The 20039-nt window shown below is 37.0% G+C and overlaps 1 protein-coding gene across 1 annotated transcript; it reads left to right on the plus strand.

Moving 5' to 3' along the window:
- The first annotated feature begins 9648 nt into the window (after positions 1 to 9648).
- Positions 9649 to 19602, plus strand: LOC129255131 (C-signal-like). The gene is made up of 5 exons (XM_064111596.1): positions 9649 to 10189; positions 13451 to 13502; positions 14113 to 14300; positions 15321 to 15470; positions 16237 to 19602. The coding sequence occupies exons 1-5, from the start codon at positions 10064 to 10066 to the stop codon at positions 16465 to 16467; spliced, it is 747 nt and encodes a 248-aa protein (XP_063967666.1). The 5' UTR covers positions 9649 to 10063; the 3' UTR covers positions 16468 to 19602.
- Positions 19603 to 20039: the final 437 nt, after the last annotated feature.

A 20039-nucleotide genomic window follows, 5' to 3' on the forward strand; every position in this document is an offset into this window, starting at 1 on the left:
TTTGATACCTCAATTACAGAAAATGGTCAATAAATAACAAAGTTCTGGTTATTTGAAATAAGGTTTGAATTTCCATAATTTCATTAAATAAACTGTTTTCACCGGTTTCCCACAGAAGCTATCGCATGGTTAACAAAAACTTACTGCATGGCTGATCGTAAACAAAACGGAGTGTCGATTGAGTTTGAACGCTAGCATGTAAAACCTCTTCATTTTATTAAATAATTGAAATTCAAGCCTTATTTCAAATAACCAGAACTTTGTTATTTCTTGACCATTTTCTGTAATTCTGGTATCAAATTAAAGAGCAGATATTGAACTTTTTAAAAATGTGGTTTTCCTTTTGAAAGCCAGATACGACCCTCCAAATGACTTTTTGGTATCCCCTCTTCAAATTGTTTTTGCTCACTCATGCGTGAAGGAGAAATAATCTAAGTAATATCAGATGAAAGAGGAGATTCTAAGCTTTACATTGGTAGGTCATTTGTCTACTTTATTTGTGATTAACTTATGATAAATCATCGCTAAATCTCGGTTTTGTTTTTTTCTGGGACGCACTGTATATATATATATATATATATATATATATATATATATTAATAAATGTCCGCTTACGAACTCATATAACTCTTTATATTTCAATTAAAAAAACCTATGTTGAAGGTAATGATAGATAAATAGGCTTATCGTAATCATGGAAATTGTTCGAATTCTACGATGATTCAGGATGTGCTTGCTCATCAAACAATTTCATACTTTTCTCGCTTGCTTCGTTTTCATGTGAAATCCTTTAAGGTTATTTTTAATTCAAACACAAACAGAGTTAATGACTTTGTGTTTTCATTGATGAAAACACCCCCTCAATTGCGTGAAGCCGCGCCGAGACCCTTTATACCACACGTTTACTATCATGCATAGACCTGCAAACGATTACTGGTAGCTTTTTTCATAACTTTAAGGCTTTGATAATAAGAAAATGAGATACAATGCATTTTTTTAAACAAAAAAAATATACATTAATTTCCATACTCATGAAATACATGTAACACTATACATAGTTTTTTTTTGTATTCTCTCTTTTTGGAAGCACTATAATAATATTTTTTGTGTATTTTTTTACTTACTACTGTATGCCCTAACTTATTTTTCTTAAAAAAAAATATTTTTTCCAGTATCATGATTTTATCATTGTGTGCTACATTGAACCTCCATATCGCACTATCTTCATGATCTTCTAATATACATACACAGTAAAAGAACGCTACTTATTTTTTTTATACAATGTTGTTTCTATGTGAAATTTACATTTTAAGGTTGGAAAAACATGCTTAACTTATTGAAAATTTAGATTTCACACAATTTTCAAAACTGATTAAACAACCACTCCAGTAAACAGAGTTCTATTAAAACAAGTGGAATGCCTCTGGCCGTCTCACCTGCATCACGCGATTCAATATAGCAGCAGTGCTGATTTTGAAAACTACTATAACTCGCACAAGATGTTCAGTGATACTTGGTTACTCTTATTTCCACGTTTTATGAACTAGACCCATACACTTATAGAGATATAATGGTAATTCAACAAATACCCCCAACGTGGCCAAAGTTCATTGACCTTACATGACCTTTGACCTTGATCATGTGACCTGAAACTCGCACAGGATGTTCAGTGATAATTGATTACTCTTATGTCCAAGTTTCAAGAGAAAGATCCATCAACTTTCCAAGTTATTATGGTAATTCAACAGATACCCCCATTATGGCCAAAGTTCATTGACCTTTGACCTTGGTCATGTGACCTAAAATTCGCAAAGGATGTTCAGTGATACTTGATTACTCTTATGTCCAAGTTTTATGAACTAGACCAACACACTTTCAAAGTTATGGCGGTAATTCAACAAATACCCCAATTTGACCAAAGTTCATTGACCCTAAATGACCTTTGACCTTGATCATGTGACCTGAAACTTGCACAGGATGTTCAGTAATACTTGATTACTATTATGTCTAAGTTTCATGAATCAGATCCATAAACTTTTAAAGTTATGATGGTAAATCTACAGATACCCCCAATTCGGCCAAAGTTCATTGACCCTAAATGACCATTGACCTTGGTCATGTGACGTGAAACTCATGCAGGATGTTCAGTGATACTTGATTAACCTTATGTATAAGTTTCATGAACTAGGTCCATATATTTTCTAAGTTATGATGACATTTCAAAAACTTAACCTTAGGTTAAGATTTTGATGTTGATTCCCCCAACATGGTCTAAGTTCATTGACCCTAAATGACCATTGACCATGGTCATGTGACATTAAACTCAGGCAGGATGTTCAGTAATACTTGATTAATCTTATGGCCAAGTTTCATGAACTAGGTCCATATACTTTCTAAGTTATGCTGTCATTTCAAAAACTTAACCTCAGGTTAAGATTTGGTGTTGACGCCGCCGCCGCCGTCGGAAAAGCGGCGCCTATAGTCTCACTCTGCGATGCAGGTGAGACAAAAATGAATAAAAATAAAGAAACAGTGTGTATTTGAGTTTTGTCAGACGTGTATTAATCAGATATGATTATTTACGTCTGGGACCGACCTTTAACGTCACCATCCGAAAGACGTGACCAGGGTTCGAACCTCTGCATCAATTTGTAACTTCCCCACGTAGCTTGGATTACAGGCGCGGCGCCACAACGCCCAGTGTGTGTATTTGAGTTTTTGTCAGACGTGTATCAATCAGATATGATCATTTACGTCTGGGACCGACCTTTAACGTCACCATCCGAAAGACGTGACCAGGATTCGAACCTCTGCATCAATTTGTAACTTCCCCACATAGCTTGGATTACAGGCGCACACCACAACGCCCAGTGTGTGTATTTGAGTTTTGTCAGACGTGTATCAATCAGATATGATTATTTACGTCTGGGACCGACCTTTAACGTCACCATCCGAAAGACGTGACTAGGGCTCGAACCTCGAACCTCTGCATCAATTTGTAACTTCCCCACATAGCTTGGATTACAGGCGCACGCCACAACGCCCAGTGATTTTACTGCGTATTTATAAATAATATTTATGGTAATGTTTAGTTAGTGTAAATTCTACTCAACATAATTATTCCTTCTCTTCTCGAATGTCAAAGATTCACAACAGAATATAAAAAGATATTTTTTTTCCAAATAGACATAAAGAAATATTTAATAAAGCCTTGACGAATTAAAGCCACTAACAATCCTTTTCTTAAAAACCCCCATCACCTGGCCTACTTTCCTCAGATGGATTTGGTCATCGATCTATATGATTCCAGCGTAATTATAATTATTATCATAACCTTTTTGTTTTTGCAGTGATGTGCCTATTGTGGTTTCTAGAAATCCCCGCATTCTAGAGAACATTAGGCCTATAATAATGCTTTCACTATGGGGTTGACTAATTTGAAATAGGCTTACCTTTGTCGACTGGTTACTGAACGAAAAGGACATGTTTTGGACGACAAACAAAATTACAAAATTTATAAAGGCGTAAGGTGGCATTTTTTGTTGGAGTATAAATACATAGAAAATTGGGGGTGCCAACAATTCTTTTCACCCATATTTTTCCTGATCGGCTGCTCAAAGTTGATTTTTGTTTGTTTCTATGAAGGGGTTCTCCAAGTGGCTTAATGAGCCAAAAAAAATTTGGAGGGCTCCATATGGCGTATTGCGTAAAATTAATAAAAAAATAAGAGAGAGCGAAGCAATCGAGCACAAATTTTGACATTTAAATACAAAAATCCAAGTCCGTGATAGATTTTGACATAATATTTGAAAAATAATGTTATATTTCACCCTTATACCTTTCCTTTTCTTCTTTTTTTATTGTTTTTTTTTGTCCTAACAGTAATTTCTTAGCTTTATTCTTATAAACAACACAAATGTGTAATAATTTCATAAGCTCTATTTAAATAGTGTGAGCTAAAAAAAATGAAATTTCATGTATTTTGTCCTGAAAATTGAACATTCTGGGCAATGTTTGTGAACCTGAACAAGATGCGTATGTAACGGGATAAATTACAGAAATTTTTAAATTGCGTTCTGGCCTTGTCGAGCTTCAGCGCGAGCAGAAAATGATTATATTCAGAAGATAAAACATAAAACAATTTGTAAATGAAACAAAATAATAAAAGTTCGTTTTCCGAGATAACATATGTTTTGACTTCAAAATTTGACATTTAAGCTCCATATTGATTAAGATATATAAATCATCTACAAGGTAATGCGAGCGCGAAGCGCGAGCAAAGATTTTATACTGTATAGTGGCATGAAAGATTTTAAAGATTATTTTCGAAGTCTTCCCCTCATCTTGTTTTATTCACTCGTCTTCCTCCTCTTATGTTTCCCTTTCTTTTTTCTCTTCTCTTTTCCCTTCTTTTTCTTTTTTTCTTCCCTCCCTTTTTTTCTTTTTTTTTGGCTCCGCCATTGCTCCGCCAATGGGGGGGGGGGGGGGGGGGAGCGGCCCCCTGGATCCGCCTATGTAGACATATATATATATATATATATATATATATATATATATATCAATTACTTGAACTAGAATTTGAATTGCCACATTCCCTTGATCCTTATTCCAAATCATCCGCTCGTATGGCCAAAGCCCAACCCCAAACCATGAAAATTATGAAACAATGAAAACGATCTATAGGCCTACCGTTGCTGTGATTGCGCTTTGAGAATAATTTCCTAGATCGATTGGTTTAAATTTTAACTGCTGCATAATTATACGCACATGTCAATCATATCGAATTTGTTTTATCTTATTCGGCCTATACGAACATTGATGAAGTATAATACTGACCATGATTTAGCCTGGTTTTTAATGTCAATCTGAGATGATCAAACTTACTGATCGAGCTTTCACGCATAAAAAAAATCCCCACTCGTTGTTAGAAAGCCTGTCCAGAGCGAACAACGTAGAGATTGAGATGCGTTTGACAAGATCGTACAGGTGTCTCGATCTTCTGATCAGTGGCGTAAAAATGGAGGAAAAATGAGGGGGTATAACGGTTTGGCGGGTGTTCAAGTTGGAAAATCCCCCAAATGCTAGCGAAAATGCGGCAAAATTTGTATGCTTTTAAAATGAAAATCTAACTTTGTGATAAAATTCAATAAATGACCAATATTTTCCCTTCCATTTATTTTCATGTTATCCTTCTTTTTATTCTTGTCGTGAAACCTTTTTTTCCTTGGGGGGGGGGGGTTGCATGAGGACTCCAGTTGTGCACCATAGATTTTAATGATAATGATGAAAAATTTCCATTTTTATTGAAGTCACTCGTGTAAAGATGAGGGGCTTCAAAGCACTGGGATCCAAAAGTTCCAAGACTAAAAGAAAAGGGGAAATATGGAGAAAATGAGAGAAGACAAAAATGTTTAGATAATTTGCTTTTAATATTATTTCAAAATCTCTTAAAAAATAGATTTTTTTAAGGCCAGAATTTTCTCACTATCACGACTGCATGGATGTCACTCCAGGCGGGGGGAGGGGTAGGGGTACATGGTCTTTAAATTTAAGGGTGATGGACACAGAAGACCAACCCCCACAAAAAAAATAAGAGAGTGGAGGCGCGATAGCTCAGTCGGTAGACCGAGGGAACCGTATTCCGGTGACCCGGGTTCGATTTCCATTTGGTGCGCTAGTGTGTCCATTTGGTAAGGCATTAATCCTCATTACCAAGTCCTTCGGAGAGGACCTTAAGCCTTCGCGACGGTCCTCTGGTTGCTTGCTTACAAACATTCATGCTTTCTTAGCAATCAGGTAAAAAGTCCCCAACAATCAATCAGAGAGAAAATTTTGAAGTCTTGTATTTCGGTTAAAAATCGTTTAAATAACAAGCGTATCTGCATGATAATATTCCTACATGTCCAACAATGATTAAAACATTCCTTTTCAGTTCTGAATAAAAATATAAAAAATCGGTTCCCGCTTCGCACTCGCATTATTTGATTAATGAGACAGTCCGTAATTTATTTTCATTACATGTCGGTATTTAAACAAAAATGTTAGCTCTTGCATCGAGTTCTCATTATTGTTATTTTCTTATTTCGAGAAGAGTTCTTCGTGATTACAAAAAGTATGTAAAATGTCTAGTTTTCTATAAAAGTTTCAGCTCACGCTTTGCGCTTGCATAATTCATTTACTATACTTGTTAATGTCAAGTGGTTAAACACTATACTTTTCGGATTAGTGTAGGTTTTTAACTCACACTTCGCACTCGCATTATCTATTACAAGGGGAAAGTCACCTTGACAACAGGTTTATCGTAAAATAGCAGAAAACTAATCAAAATATATGAAGGTTTGAGCAGTGGCGTAGCTAGGATTTTTTTCCTGGGGGCACTGGGGGGTCCTTGCTTTTTCAGGGGGCACTATTTCTTTCGATGTGTGTGTATGTGTCACAAGGGCGGATCATGGGGGACGGTGCCCGAAATTATCTTCACCTATATTTTCCCCGATCAGTCACTTCGATCTTAGTTTTATTCTTATAAAACAACATAAACATGAAATAATCTCATAAGCCTTTAAAAAGTGCGAGCGCGAAGCGCGAGCGATTTTTTTTTAGTTTCATGTACTTTGTCCTGAAATTTTGATAATCTGGGCAGTGTTATGTGTGATCCTGAACAAGATTCGTAAACTAGGTGGTTACTGCGAACGCCAAGAGCGAGCAGAAATTTTTATTAATTGTTCTAGCATTATCGAAAAGGGACCTGTTAAGGACTGCTTACAGTTACCCACGAAGACGGTATATATTTCAATAATGCGAGCGCGAAGCGCGAGCAAATTCTTTTGACATTCCGACCTAAAAATTGCCATTCTAAGCACTTTTGTATTAATAAATGGGATAGGTATGTAACTAAACAATTGATGCGAGCGCGAAGCGCGAGAGGAAGAAAATTGAGATTTTAGACCTAAAAGCGGGACACTATTCATATTTTGTAAATCATGAATATGATATAGTTAATTGGGTATCATTAATAATGCGATCGTGAAGCGTGAGCAGACAATTATTGTTATTCTGATGTGAAACTGGATAATTCAAGTACATTTTAAATAAAGAACATGCAAGGCTATCGTGCATGTTTTAGATTTAGACCTAGAATCTGGGCATTCTGAATACATTTGTTTAATGCCATACACATAGACAATTGGCAAATCAAATAATGTGACCACGCAGCGTGAACTTAATATTCTGATATGTAGAGCACTTAAATTTGTAAATGAAAAAAAAAACAATGAAAGCTTAATGTCCGAGCAAGAATATGTTTTGTATATTGACTTCAAAACTTGCTCCATATCAGCCTATTGAGCAAGATATGAATCCCATCGAACAGGCAATTCTGGCGTGAAGAGCAAGCAAAGATTTTATATGGTAACATGAAATATTTTTTTTGCAAGTCTTCCACTCACATTATTTCATTCACTCGTCTTCCTCCTCTTCTTTTTTTTTCTTTTTTTTTCTTTTCTTCTTTCTCCCTTTTTTCTTTTTTTTTTGCTCTGCCAATTTTTTTCAGGGGGGCACCTGGGGGGGGGGCAAACCAAATCTCAGGGGGGGGGGGCACGTGCCCCCCAGGCGCCCCCCCCGTAGCTACGCCACTGGGTTTGAGGAAAATCAATAAAAGATTTAAAACATCAGAATTTCATTTTTTTATTTCATTAATTTGTGACATCATACGCAATCACCTTGAAGAAATAAAATATCAAATGTCATTTTCTCATAAAAAGTGGAGATGGGTTTTCAGTCCAGGGGCGTCGATCAATTTTTCAGATGGGGGGGGGGCAAAAGTCATGAATCAACGTTCCAATTGCGCTCGATCACACAAAACTAACAAACTCACCCACACACACACATATTGGCCTATTTATATATATATATATATATATATATATATGACTTATGAGAAAATGAAACATATCTCACCAACGAATTCATGCGAGCGCGAAGCGCGAGCTGAAATTTTTTAGTATACTGACCTGGAAACACGAAAAATATACCTGCAGACTGTTTGTAGTATCGTGAGGAGGATATGTGCATCTCACTAACAGATAATGCGAGTGCCGAGAGCGAGCTGAGATCTCTTTATATTCTGGCTCGAAAGCTTGATATTCTTAGCATATTCGGTACCAATGATTAAGATGGGTATCTAAAAGAATAATAGATGCGAGCGCGAAGCGCGAGCTGAAAATTTTGATATTTCGATCTGAAAAAAGTCAGTTTAATGGACGTTTTTAATAAAGAACAAGATTTATATCCAACAAAAGATTATTGCAAATCGAAGCGGGAGTTCTTTTGAGGTTTAGAACTGAAAACGGGACATTCTATTCGTGCACTATACTTAATCATGAAAAATATAAGTTTCTGCTACAGAAATGATGCAAGCGCGAAGCGCGAGCTGAAAATTTTTATATTGCAATCTGAAAAGCGGACATTTTGACCACGATTTTAAATAATTAACGAGTTGTGTATCTCATCTCGCTTGCTGATTTCTGTGTAACATTACAATCTTATTTTATTTTTGCACATGCGGAATTATTGGGGGGGGGGCAAAGTAATATGTTTGCCCCCAACATTTTCATTGGTGGGGCGATTGCCCCCCCCCCTCCGGCCCGGATCGACGCCTCTGATTCAGTCTCTCAACAGACAAATGATTTACACCCGCTCCGGAAAGAAGATTTTTTTTTTAGTCATCATGAACCATTAAAAATGGAATTTAAGTGGGGCAGCTTTGTAAGATTTATGTCCTTTTCATGCATGAATTTTAACCCTGAAGCATTTTTAAGGTATATACCACTAGCGTACCACTATATCGTACCTGACGAGTCACAACCCATGCAAAAGACGTATCTTAATTTGCCTCCCTGACGGGCTTGAAAAACCTTTTTTGCCCCCCCCCCCTTGACGAGCTTGAAGACCTGTATTGCCCCCCTGACGAGCTTGAAGACCTTTTTTTTGCTTGTCAAATTTTTTGCCGGACGGTTTGCCCCCCCCCCCTTGTGGAAAATCGTAGGTACGCCACTGGTATATACCTAGAATGCTGTGATTCAAAATTTTTGCTTGTGCCCCCCCCCCCATCCCATGACCCACTTTTTTCGGATGCTATATTCAGTTCACACTTTTTTGCTGTCATATTGTTAAACAATTGACGTATATCCTGTTGGTTTTCACGGAAGATGTTTAAAATTTCCCATTTTCAGGTCTATATAAATTATGTTGCGCGCATCATGATTTAAGAGACAACTGGGGTCTACAGTGGACTTATATCCTTTAACATGTTTAATGAAAAAAAAACTCAAGATGTGCTATATTTGATGTCAGTGTAATAAATTTCAGCTCGCGCTTCGCGCTCGCATCATTTAGACTTTTTTTTAGACATTTATTTAGCATATACCAAACATATTGCAAATTTTGACAAGTCCTTTCATGAAACACTCCCCTGCCCCCACCGCCCTTCGACCTGCGGCGCCTGATCGAAGCCCTGCGAGGTGTTTCAGCCGGCTGCCAACGACGATACCATGGATCCTATTCGGAGCTATAAATTAAAACCTTATAGATGTTGTATATCTCTCTGATTAAAAAACAGACTATACGAGTTTGATCAGTGACTATCAAAGTTCTTCGACGTAGTCGACTTTTGATACTACAACTTGCTTACTCCACTATCATTACACTGTATATACAGATAGTAAACACCTAGCTCCATTTGTAAAGTAAAACATATTTTTAATTGAATTGTTTAATAAAACAACAGACAGATTTACTAGGGTGGCCGACTGCCCATATAAAAGTATTTTAAAGGACAAAACGTGCAAAATGTAATAAACTATACGATTATGGAGCTAATGCATGGTGCGGTCATGATGTACTCATCCGTGTCCTCGTGAACTACGGTAGTTCTGTTGTTGTGCGGTATAGTGATAAATTTTATGATACGGTAATGACAGTCGCGCGATATCGACACGGATGACCTGTTAAATAGAAAAGAACGAATTTGCCGAAACAAACGACAACTCATCCGATCTAGAAAAAAATGAGGACGATTCTTGTGACAGGAGCTAATAGGGGTATAGGCTTGGAGTTTGTACGCCAGCTGGCCCGGCGGGAACCAACTCCAGCGTTTATCTTCGCCACCTGCAGATCGCCGGACAACGCCCATGTACGTAGAGATTGGGGGCGGGGTGTTAATATACTGACATAATTTGACTAGTGGGTCGACTTTGATACTACAACTTGCCCGGGGGGGGGGGGGGCAGTTCCATTCACGAGTGAATACCATGCGCGACCATGGGGTCTCGAAAAGCACCCTAAACACGTAATTTCCATATTCTGAAAATGCACCCCTTAACTTAACAAGTATTGGCGTGTGAAACCCTACCCTTAGCAAGTATTGGAAACAAAACGATACTCTTGGCAAATATTCCCTGAAATGAACCCCTAAACAAGTACAGGAATGTTTTATTGTTACGGGTCCTTCGGTCGTTGGCTTACCTAATTCGGTTTAGTACGACCCCATCTTCTACACCTCGCGCAAATTGGACTCTAAACACGAAGTGTTGGGGCAAAAAGACATCCTTCCCAGGACCAAAATCCAGTTAAAACCAATTAGGGTAAAACCAATTGAAACCAGTTGGCCAACTGGTTTCAATAGGGAAATTGGAACAACTGGTTCCAATTGAAAACCAGTTGCCAATTGGTCCCAGTTAAAACCAATTGGTTCCAATTGAAAACCAGTTGCCAATTGGTCCCAGTTAAAACCAATTGGTTCCAATTGAAAACCAGTTGCCAATTGGTTCCAGTTAAAACCAATTGAGCAACTGGAACCAGTTGGCAATTTGTGTCAATTGGTTCCAGTTGTTCCAATTTCCCTATTAAAACCAGTTGAATCCAATTGGAGGCAACTGGTTTCAATTGGTTCCAGTTGAAACCAATTGGAGGCAACTGGTTTCAACTGGAACCAGTTGAAACCAATTGGTTTCCAACTGGATCCAATTGGAACTTCCAGTTGGAATGAACTTAATTAGTTACAAATTAATTAGCATTTGCACTAACTATTGCTCATGCCAACACAGAAGCAGTGTTATATGTCTATTAATACCAATGTAAAGGGCATTGATAAAATACAGACTTTCATATGTACATATATTTATATGGAAGATCTTCAAATATATGTATTTTCATTTGATGTAATTTGGTAACAGTTAGTGGTGTACTAATTATCCTTTAATCTGTTTTAATTATAATCTATACCATTTATGAACATGGTTTTCACTGCAAAGTATTCTAAATACTTATCTTTAAAAAGTGTGGTACTTGTAATTGAAAAGAGAAAAATAGATACATTGTTAATGATGATGAATCTCATAAAACATTAATCTGTGCACACTGGCAGATAATATGCAAATTAACTGGTTTCAATTGGATCCAGTTGGGTAACTGGAAAATTTCCAATTGGAAACCAATTGGAAATCATTTCCAGTTACCCAACTGGTTCCAGTTAGGATTTCCAGTTGCCCAACTGGTTCCAGTTGGGATTTCCAGTTACTCAACTGGTTCCAGTTAGAAATCATTTCCAAGTGGAAGTCATTTCCAGTTGCCCAACTGGTTCCAGTTAGGATTTCCAGTTGCCCAACTGGTTCCAGTTGGGATTTCCAGTTACTCAACTGGTTCCAGTTAGAAATCATTTCCAATTGGAAGTCATTTCCAGTTACCCAACTGGTTCCATGCAGTTAGGATTTCCAGTTGCCCAACTGGTTCCAGTTGGGATTTCCAGTTACTCAACTGGTTCCAGTTAAAAATCATTTCCAATTGGAAGTCATTTCCAGTTACCCAACTGGTTCCAGTTAGGATTCCCAGTTGCCCAACTGGTTCCAGTTGGGATTTCCAGTTACTCAACTGGTTCCAGTTAGAAATCATTTCCAATTGGAAGTCATTCCAGTTACCCAACTGGTTCCAGTTAGGATTTCCAGTTGCCCAACTGGTTCCAGTTGGGATTTCCAGTTACTCAACTGGTTCCAGTTAGAAATCATTTCCAATTGGAAGTCATTTCCAGTTACCCAACTGGTTCTAGTTAGGATTTCCAGTTGCCCAACTGGTTTCAATTGGTTTCAACTGGAAATTATTAAATTCCAGTTAAGACCAATTGAAACCAGTTAAAACCAATTGAAACCAATTGAAACCAATTGAAACCAGTTGGAAATCCAACTGGTTTCAATTGGATTTTGGTCCTGGGTTTATAAAACATTTTAATTTTGTGTTATCATCCCAGCAAATTCGACCCTAAACACGTAATTGTCCTAGCGAAATAGATACCCTTTTTCATTATTTTTGTGTTTTTGACACCCTTATCACTTTACGTACGTAACGTGCCCTATCGTGAAAAAGACATCCTTTTTACGTGTTTTTTTGGTCGCGCATGGTATCCACTCGTCAATGTAAGTGGCCCCCCCGGGCAACTTGCTTACTCCACTATCATTACACTGTACAAAGTAAACACCTAGCTCCATTTGTAGAGTAAAAAATATTTTTGAATTGTTTAATAAAATCTCCCAATTAACAGACAAATTTAATAGGGTGATGGTATACCGACTGCCTTACTTCAAAGGACAAAACGTGCAAAGGTAATAAAAATATAGAGAAAAATAAAATTGAGACTTAATGAGAGTACACTTGCTGATTCTGTAATACCTTGATTACCTTCAAGCCTTCTTTCAAGATGGATGTATAGGGCATTATAGCAAAAGTTCATTGACTGGCCTATAATTTATGTACTTTACCTATAACAGGCATATATGTACTCCATATTGATTAGACTTGAAGCTGACTATTTTTTTTCAAGTCAAGAAAAGGAGCATAAAATCATGAATGCTGATCGATGATCAATGATATAATTATATCGATGATTCTATAACTTATTCTTGGGATGCTATAGGCATAATATAGGAGGCTATTATTGCCATAATCACCAAAGTATCCTGGTACATAATACCTCAAGTTGTTGGTATAGCCTCTGCATTTCTATAAATCGACCTTCCATAAGTTGAATAGTGCTCTTTTTTGTTTTCACTTAACTTGTATTATTACTGCTAGTGTCTCATACATTTTTTTATACATGTATATCTTGTTGAAATTGGATATATTGTTTAGATTTGAATAATTTGAATATTCTCCTATACAAGTCAGAGCATTTTGTTCAGGCCAGAGTATGCTAAACATGCAGAATTTGTATCCATGTCTGTCAAGGGGAGGGGGTGGGGCAAGATGCATAAAATTGCCAAAGCAACTGCCTCCCCCTCTTGCATACATGCAGAATATGGCCATGTTTGTATCTTCCAAGTCAAATTGATTTTTTATTGCAGATTCTAAGTGTATGTGATACCGGTATTATTCTATTACCATTTTGATTCATTATCTATTTTAGGATTTGCAAGCTGTTGCAGATACTCACACAAATGTCAAGGTCTTGAAAATAGGTAAATCACTAGTGCCTTTCCTGAATTGGTGATTTCAAGGATCTCACGAATAGTCACGATGCCATTTGATGGATCAGACTCGACTTATGCTAATGTGATAGTGATAGGTCAAAGTTCATAGAAGTCATCTTTTTGTCGCAATAACTGTTACTGTTAAATTTAATATCAGGATAGATATTGGTTTATGAATTTGTATGGTAATGTTGATTTGATGGTATTTGAAAAGGTTTTGAAAATGTTTGAGCTTATGTTGAAGGGATCAATATATTTCAGATCTGGCAATATAAATTTTGGCTGTGATATAGGCCCAATTACCATATTGAGCTTATACTTTTGATATACTGTTTCCTCGTGAAATGTTTGATCTCAATAATCAATGATGTTCAAAGCCAATCCTTCCCCGTAAATAATCATGTTATTCCATTTTACATGTACATATAGGTTCATCCACTTCATGTTTTCAAGCATTTTAAACACAATTAAAACATTAATATTAATACTAGATTTCCTTTTGATGTAAGAGTTGTCTTGTAAAGTGCTTTTTTGTTCAATTTGTTTCAGTATTCTTGATATCACACAAACTATAATTTGCCTTTTACTACATTATCAGACATGCAGAATGAATCAACTTATGGTCCTGTGGTTGAGGCAGTATCTAGTCTAGTAGGAGAGAGTGGACTCAACATTCTTATCAACAATGCTGGTGTGTATTCCAGGGACGGCTATGAGAAAGTCAGCAGGGAAATGCTCAAAGAAAGCTTTGATATTAATGTCATTGGTCCCATGCGCCTCACACAGGTAATAAATAGGTCCATCGGAGGAGGGGTGGGGGGAGGATGTGGGGTTAATCTAGCCACATGCTCGTGAGTTGTTAAGACACATTACAATGGGTTGGATTTTAGGATTTTAAGCCATCTGGGTGCTGAATGTTGTTCTGTGTAGTGTGTAAAACCCAATTAACAAGTTGCATTTGTTACAGACTTGTCTCAAGACCGTTTTTTATGTCAGGGGTGGCGCTGCATGGGGAGGGGGGGTTGGCACATTTTTCTAGTAGTTGAAGAAAAGGAGGGGGAGATGAAAAAGAAAAGAGGAAACAAGGAGATACTAGTGTTTGAGAAAAAAGAGGTCTCAGCCATGCAACTCTTGTATTCACTCTTTCACATTTATTCATCAAAATACCCTGGTACCATCCCTATGATGATTAAACAGTCCTTTGATCAGTGCCTGTATAGGGTCAGCAGTTACACCTGTAACCTATCTATTTCCACAATAAAATCTTCACATGTGCTTTAGATTAGGCCTTTCTTTTATCCATTTAATTTCAGCATAAATTTCATTTGTTATCTTGCACTTTCAAATACCGTTATCAAAGATTATAGCCATGTACTGTTTGATAAAAAAATGTCTCAAATCAGTGATCAACATCTCGTGAACATGCCCATAGTGTAAAAAGTAGTATTCGGTTGTAGGTAAACTGATCAAATGCATTGGTTATTTGAGATATACCCACAGGCCTATTATATTTGAATTTCCAATTTCTATTGCAAGTTTATTTAGAATGCTTCTTTCATATTACTGTTCAGCTGAAGTGTTGGTTTATTTACTATGTTATATTACTACATTTTTTACTTGGTAGAGCTTTTTTTTGCCCCCCTTTGCAATCCCCTTTTTTCAAGGTGCAATTTTTTGTGTAAGAGTATTTATATTTGATTTATGTATCGGGAGCGGCATGTGTAATAATAAATAATAAATAAATAATAATAATAATGATAAGTGAATATGAACCAAATTTTCATGAATTTTATCCAATCCCTCTAGGCTTTCCTCCCACTTTTGAAACAAGGAGCTCGGAGCAGCAAACTGGAGAGTTTTGGTGTTGACAGGGGAGCGATCATCAATATCTCTTCTGGATTTGGTAGTATAGCTTCTAACGATAGTGGTGGATATGCTGGCTACAGAGAAAGCAAGGTTAGCTTTCAGTTATCAACACACACAAAATCCAACTTCTGGTGAAATTATTGTGAAAGAAAATTGTTTTTACTGATATAGACATGGATGTGCTAATATAGCTTAGAACTATTAAACAAAAGCTGTGGGCATTGAGGCTACATAGAATGATAGTTTAGGAATCCATTACTCAGAAAGAAAAAATAAGATTTTCTAGAGAACTCTACAAGAAAATTTATTGCATTTTTCTGATGTAGTGGGTATGCTAGTATGCTTTTTAATGAAAGTGTTGGGCTTACAAGCTACATAGAATGCAAGATTAGGAATTCATTACTTGACAAACAGAAGTTTTATTTTCTGGTTTTCAAGAAGGAAATTTGTTGGATTGTAGGTACTGATATAGATTTATAGGTGGGTTTGAAGATAATACAATGAAAATGGGATAGAAAATTCGAAATACACAATGTGCTTCCAAATATGCTGTGCAATATATTCTGAATATCATGTAGTTGTCGTAGTTGGGAGACACTAGTATGAGCTCTTTACCAGTGTTTTTCTACAAATGTTTTAAAAAGACCCCCTCTGTCTATCACCTTGCCACCTTCTTTCTTCCTTTCTACATTTTCTATCTCCTTTTGCCCTCTCTTCTCCTCCAGACTCACAGTTTCTTCTCTCCTTTTATATATCCGTTTTGCTCTCCCTTACCAGTCCCTCCTTGTCTTCCATGCCATTCTCCATTTCTACTTGCATTTTTTTTTCTTTTACTTTTTTTTCTTTTACTTTATAGGCTGCTCTCAATATGTTCACGAAGGGCCTTAGTCTAGACCTGAAATCAGAGAAAATCCTGGTCCTATCACAGTGCCCGGGCTGGGTCTCTACTCGCATGGGTGGACCTCATGCCTCTAGAACACCAGAGAGTTCTGTATCTGATATGCTGAAAATATTTGCCATGTACTCTGAAGAGCACACAGGTTGTTATTTACGCAATCACATCCCACTGGAAGTCTTACCGTATTAGTAACACGTTGACCAGCTTTCCTTGTGTTGTTGGCCTACTTCTGTGTCAGACATCTATATACACAGTTGGACCAGAACGAGGCCACAACCTACACATCTCGGGTCAGGAAGTTCTCATTTGCAGCCATTATCCTGGCTGCAGCAATCTTCAAGTTTATGGCTACTGGTGTGTCCTCAGTCACACTGACTTGTATGTTGAAGTTTGGTAGAATTATGGACTTCTGATATGAACTGCGTAGTTGTTCTCATCCTAGCTCGTATCTTCAATTCATATATTTTCCTTTTTCAATCTTTTATATTCACAATGATAGTTCAATATACAACTGGGCTATTTCAGACCAGGATAAACGGGGGGGGGGGGGGTTAAAATGACCCTCCCCCTGAGATCTTGGCCACTGATTGCACAATTGCTGCGAAAATTTGCATGCGCGTAGAGCCGGATGTAAACTACAAGACTGTATAGTAAAATTTTCACAAAATTGTTCATATATTTTTTTAATTATGCAAATATGCATATGAAATTTGCCCTAAATTTGTGTTTTTGAGTATGTTTTTGCCTTCAACTCAATTTATGTAGCTAGTTAGTAGAATGCTAATTTTTGGTGAGGGTATTAATTTTTACATTTCTAACAAATATCTACAAAAAATTGCAAAAATATAATTATTCTTTTATGTATTTTATTAGTTTTAAATTCTTATATATTTCTTTGTTTTTTCAAACCTTTGTTTTTTATTGTTTTTGTGATCATACATAGCATGAAATAAATCCATTTAAACGAAAAAAAGTTAAAATAATCATTCATAAAAACCCAATTTGCATTGACTTTGTACACGGAATCACGTTTTTGAGCAATTTTGGGTCCTACATGCACTTACAAAATGTTGCGTAATTTCGGAACCGCGTACCCGGACATTGCAAATTTGGTCTCAAAAGATGCGCAAGACTTTAAAATAAGAAGTCAGCGAGCGGCGCGGTTGACCACCCCCCCCCCCCCTCTGTTTAATAAGGATTAATGTTTAAATCAATTTTGCTTTTCACGCACAATGAAAATCTCAAAATTCATTTTGTGTGACTTGGTTTTAAGGGGGCTAGTCACAAGTGGAAAGTGACCCCTCTCACCTAACCCTATGGGGTTGGCTGAGAAACATTCGTCCCTGGACTGTTGCTATTAGAAACTGTTTAGAATGGCTACTTGTTAGTGCTGACAACTTTCATAAAATGGTGCCCAGATAAAACAATCTATGATCTGCAGCTTTGGGAATGAGTTGTAGATCTGATAGGAAAATAAATTGTGAGCAGCTCCCTAATCCATATGCACAGTAACATCTTTTTTTAAAATCAAATAAGCACGCTGACTCAGAAGTTTTATGGCAAATCTGAATTTCCATAATAATGAAATTAATGCCTTCACTAATGCAACAAATGGTCACAGAAAAATGTTTTGGTGTGTCAGGAGGAAATTTGGTTTGTCATAGTAAATGAGTAAACTCAAATTTTACATAAAATGTTTAATTCACTGAAATATGAATAAAGAATGTATTTTTATATATGGGAAAATCTATGATTGATTTGTAGTGAAACATTACAGTCATGCATTGTACAATGTAATGTAAAATTGTACTGTAAATAAAAGGTAAACAGAAAAATGTTGTTTTATTGCGTTTAAACTTTTTTAGCAACCATATTTTCATGTTCAAGTATTTTACTCTTATTTTGTATATTTTGTGTTTTACTGGGCGTACTGTGCAGTTTTTGTCTTATTTTCAATAAGCATTCAGTGGCATACTCTTTGTTCATCTTGGCATGCTCTCCACAAGTTACTGGCACTTCTCTCCTGACTTCAGCCTAGTTTTTTCTTCAAGAATTGAAAAGTCTTGTTGGCCATTTTTTGTTTCTTCATTTTGTCTTTGATTTTATTTCAAAGATTCTCAATCGGATGGGATTAGGTGACTGTACTGGTCAGGACAGTTGTGACGGACCTAGCTTTGTGGCACGGAGTATTTTCCTGCTGGAAAAACCATCATTGCTTTATATGGAAGATTGAAGACCAGGCTAAAGTCATCTTTAGCATCCTTGCCAACTTCAGGTTTGAAGGTCTGGAGGAAACCAAAGGAGGCCCATTGACATGTCTAGGATGACCCATGATGATTAGGTGTTACTGCAGTATGGCTGGCACCAGATGAATTTGACTGTGTGAAGGGTGCATAAACCAGGTGACCTGCAAAGAGGGCTCTTTAGGGGGGAGGGGCCTTCTACCATCTGCTAAGGAAATGTATCCAAACAGCAATGACTAGATTTTGCAGGAGGATCATACTGCTCCCTGCCACACAGCCATGTCCATCACAACATGGATCCACAAGACGAACATCCGCAGCTTGTCTTGGCTGGAACAGTAGCCTGATCTCAACTTGATTTAGAATCTATACATGTAGAATGAAATCAAGACATGATGTGGGAACACATACTGGCCAACAAGGGAGAACTCTTTGAAAAAACGTACTAGCAACTTTTGATGAGCATGCCAAGATTAATTACAGCCACTATCAAGTCTCATTTTTACCAAAAATAACATGTCTTGTTCTTATACAGCATCACCAATCTTACGCGACTCTTTTACACAATTTCTTCATCTTAAAGGAATTCTTTCTTGTGTAAAATCTCTCCACATTCCTTAATCATCACCTACCCAACCTTGCTCTAACTGTGACAGCTACCTCACATCTACCATCCACAATCATTGTACCCTGTCCCCCAGGAAAGAGAAATCATTCAGTGATTCCATCCCAACACACAACTTTTTCACCCGTTCCACCATATCCCCAACTATTTCCTGTCATCTTCCATACACAAAATCTCTTGCCAAGCTTGGGGTCACCCTTTTCACCCAGGAGGGTAAGAAACTTTGAATTAGACTGAGAGCTAGTCCGACATTGTGAATCTATTTTGCTACAAATATTGTAATTATCACAACACTGTAACGGCCATGGATCTCATTCCAAGTCATTGGCGAGTTACCGAGAGAAGAAAAATGGAAGCTTCACAAGAGTTGATCATCTATTCAGAAGATTTTAGCATGCTTGCCAAAGCTGGGGGTAACCCCTTCATCTTTGTGAATCTTCAAGTGGTCATAGGTGGTCATTAGACCTTGCAACAGACCAAGAGCTAGTCAGACAAATGAAACAAGGACCAATAGAATTCAGCCCAAATGAAGACAGCCCATATGGTAATTAGTCTTTTAAAACAAAATATGCCAATGTTTTGTTTAACAGGTGATCAGCTTTTGTGAAGCTTCACTTTATTATATTCTTTTGGTAACTCATTGATATGAGACTGCAGGAATGAGATTTACGGGCAATTGTATCAAAATACCCAGGGGTTATTAAGGTTAAGGTTATCCCGTTTATACAAATGTCTCATTTGCTCTTGTGTAGTATGGTACCAAATTATCACATGTCCTGTAATGATTTGGAAGCTACAACCTCACATTATTTTTGTTGAAAATTGACCTCTGGATGATTTGTTATCTTAAATTACACAAGAAGATAATGCAAACTTGGATATTAATGTTATCA

Source organism: Lytechinus pictus, chromosome 2 (assembly GCF_037042905.1).
Source record: "Lytechinus pictus isolate F3 Inbred chromosome 2, Lp3.0, whole genome shotgun sequence".
Lineage (NCBI taxonomy): Eukaryota > Metazoa > Echinodermata > Echinoidea > Temnopleuroida > Toxopneustidae > Lytechinus > Lytechinus pictus.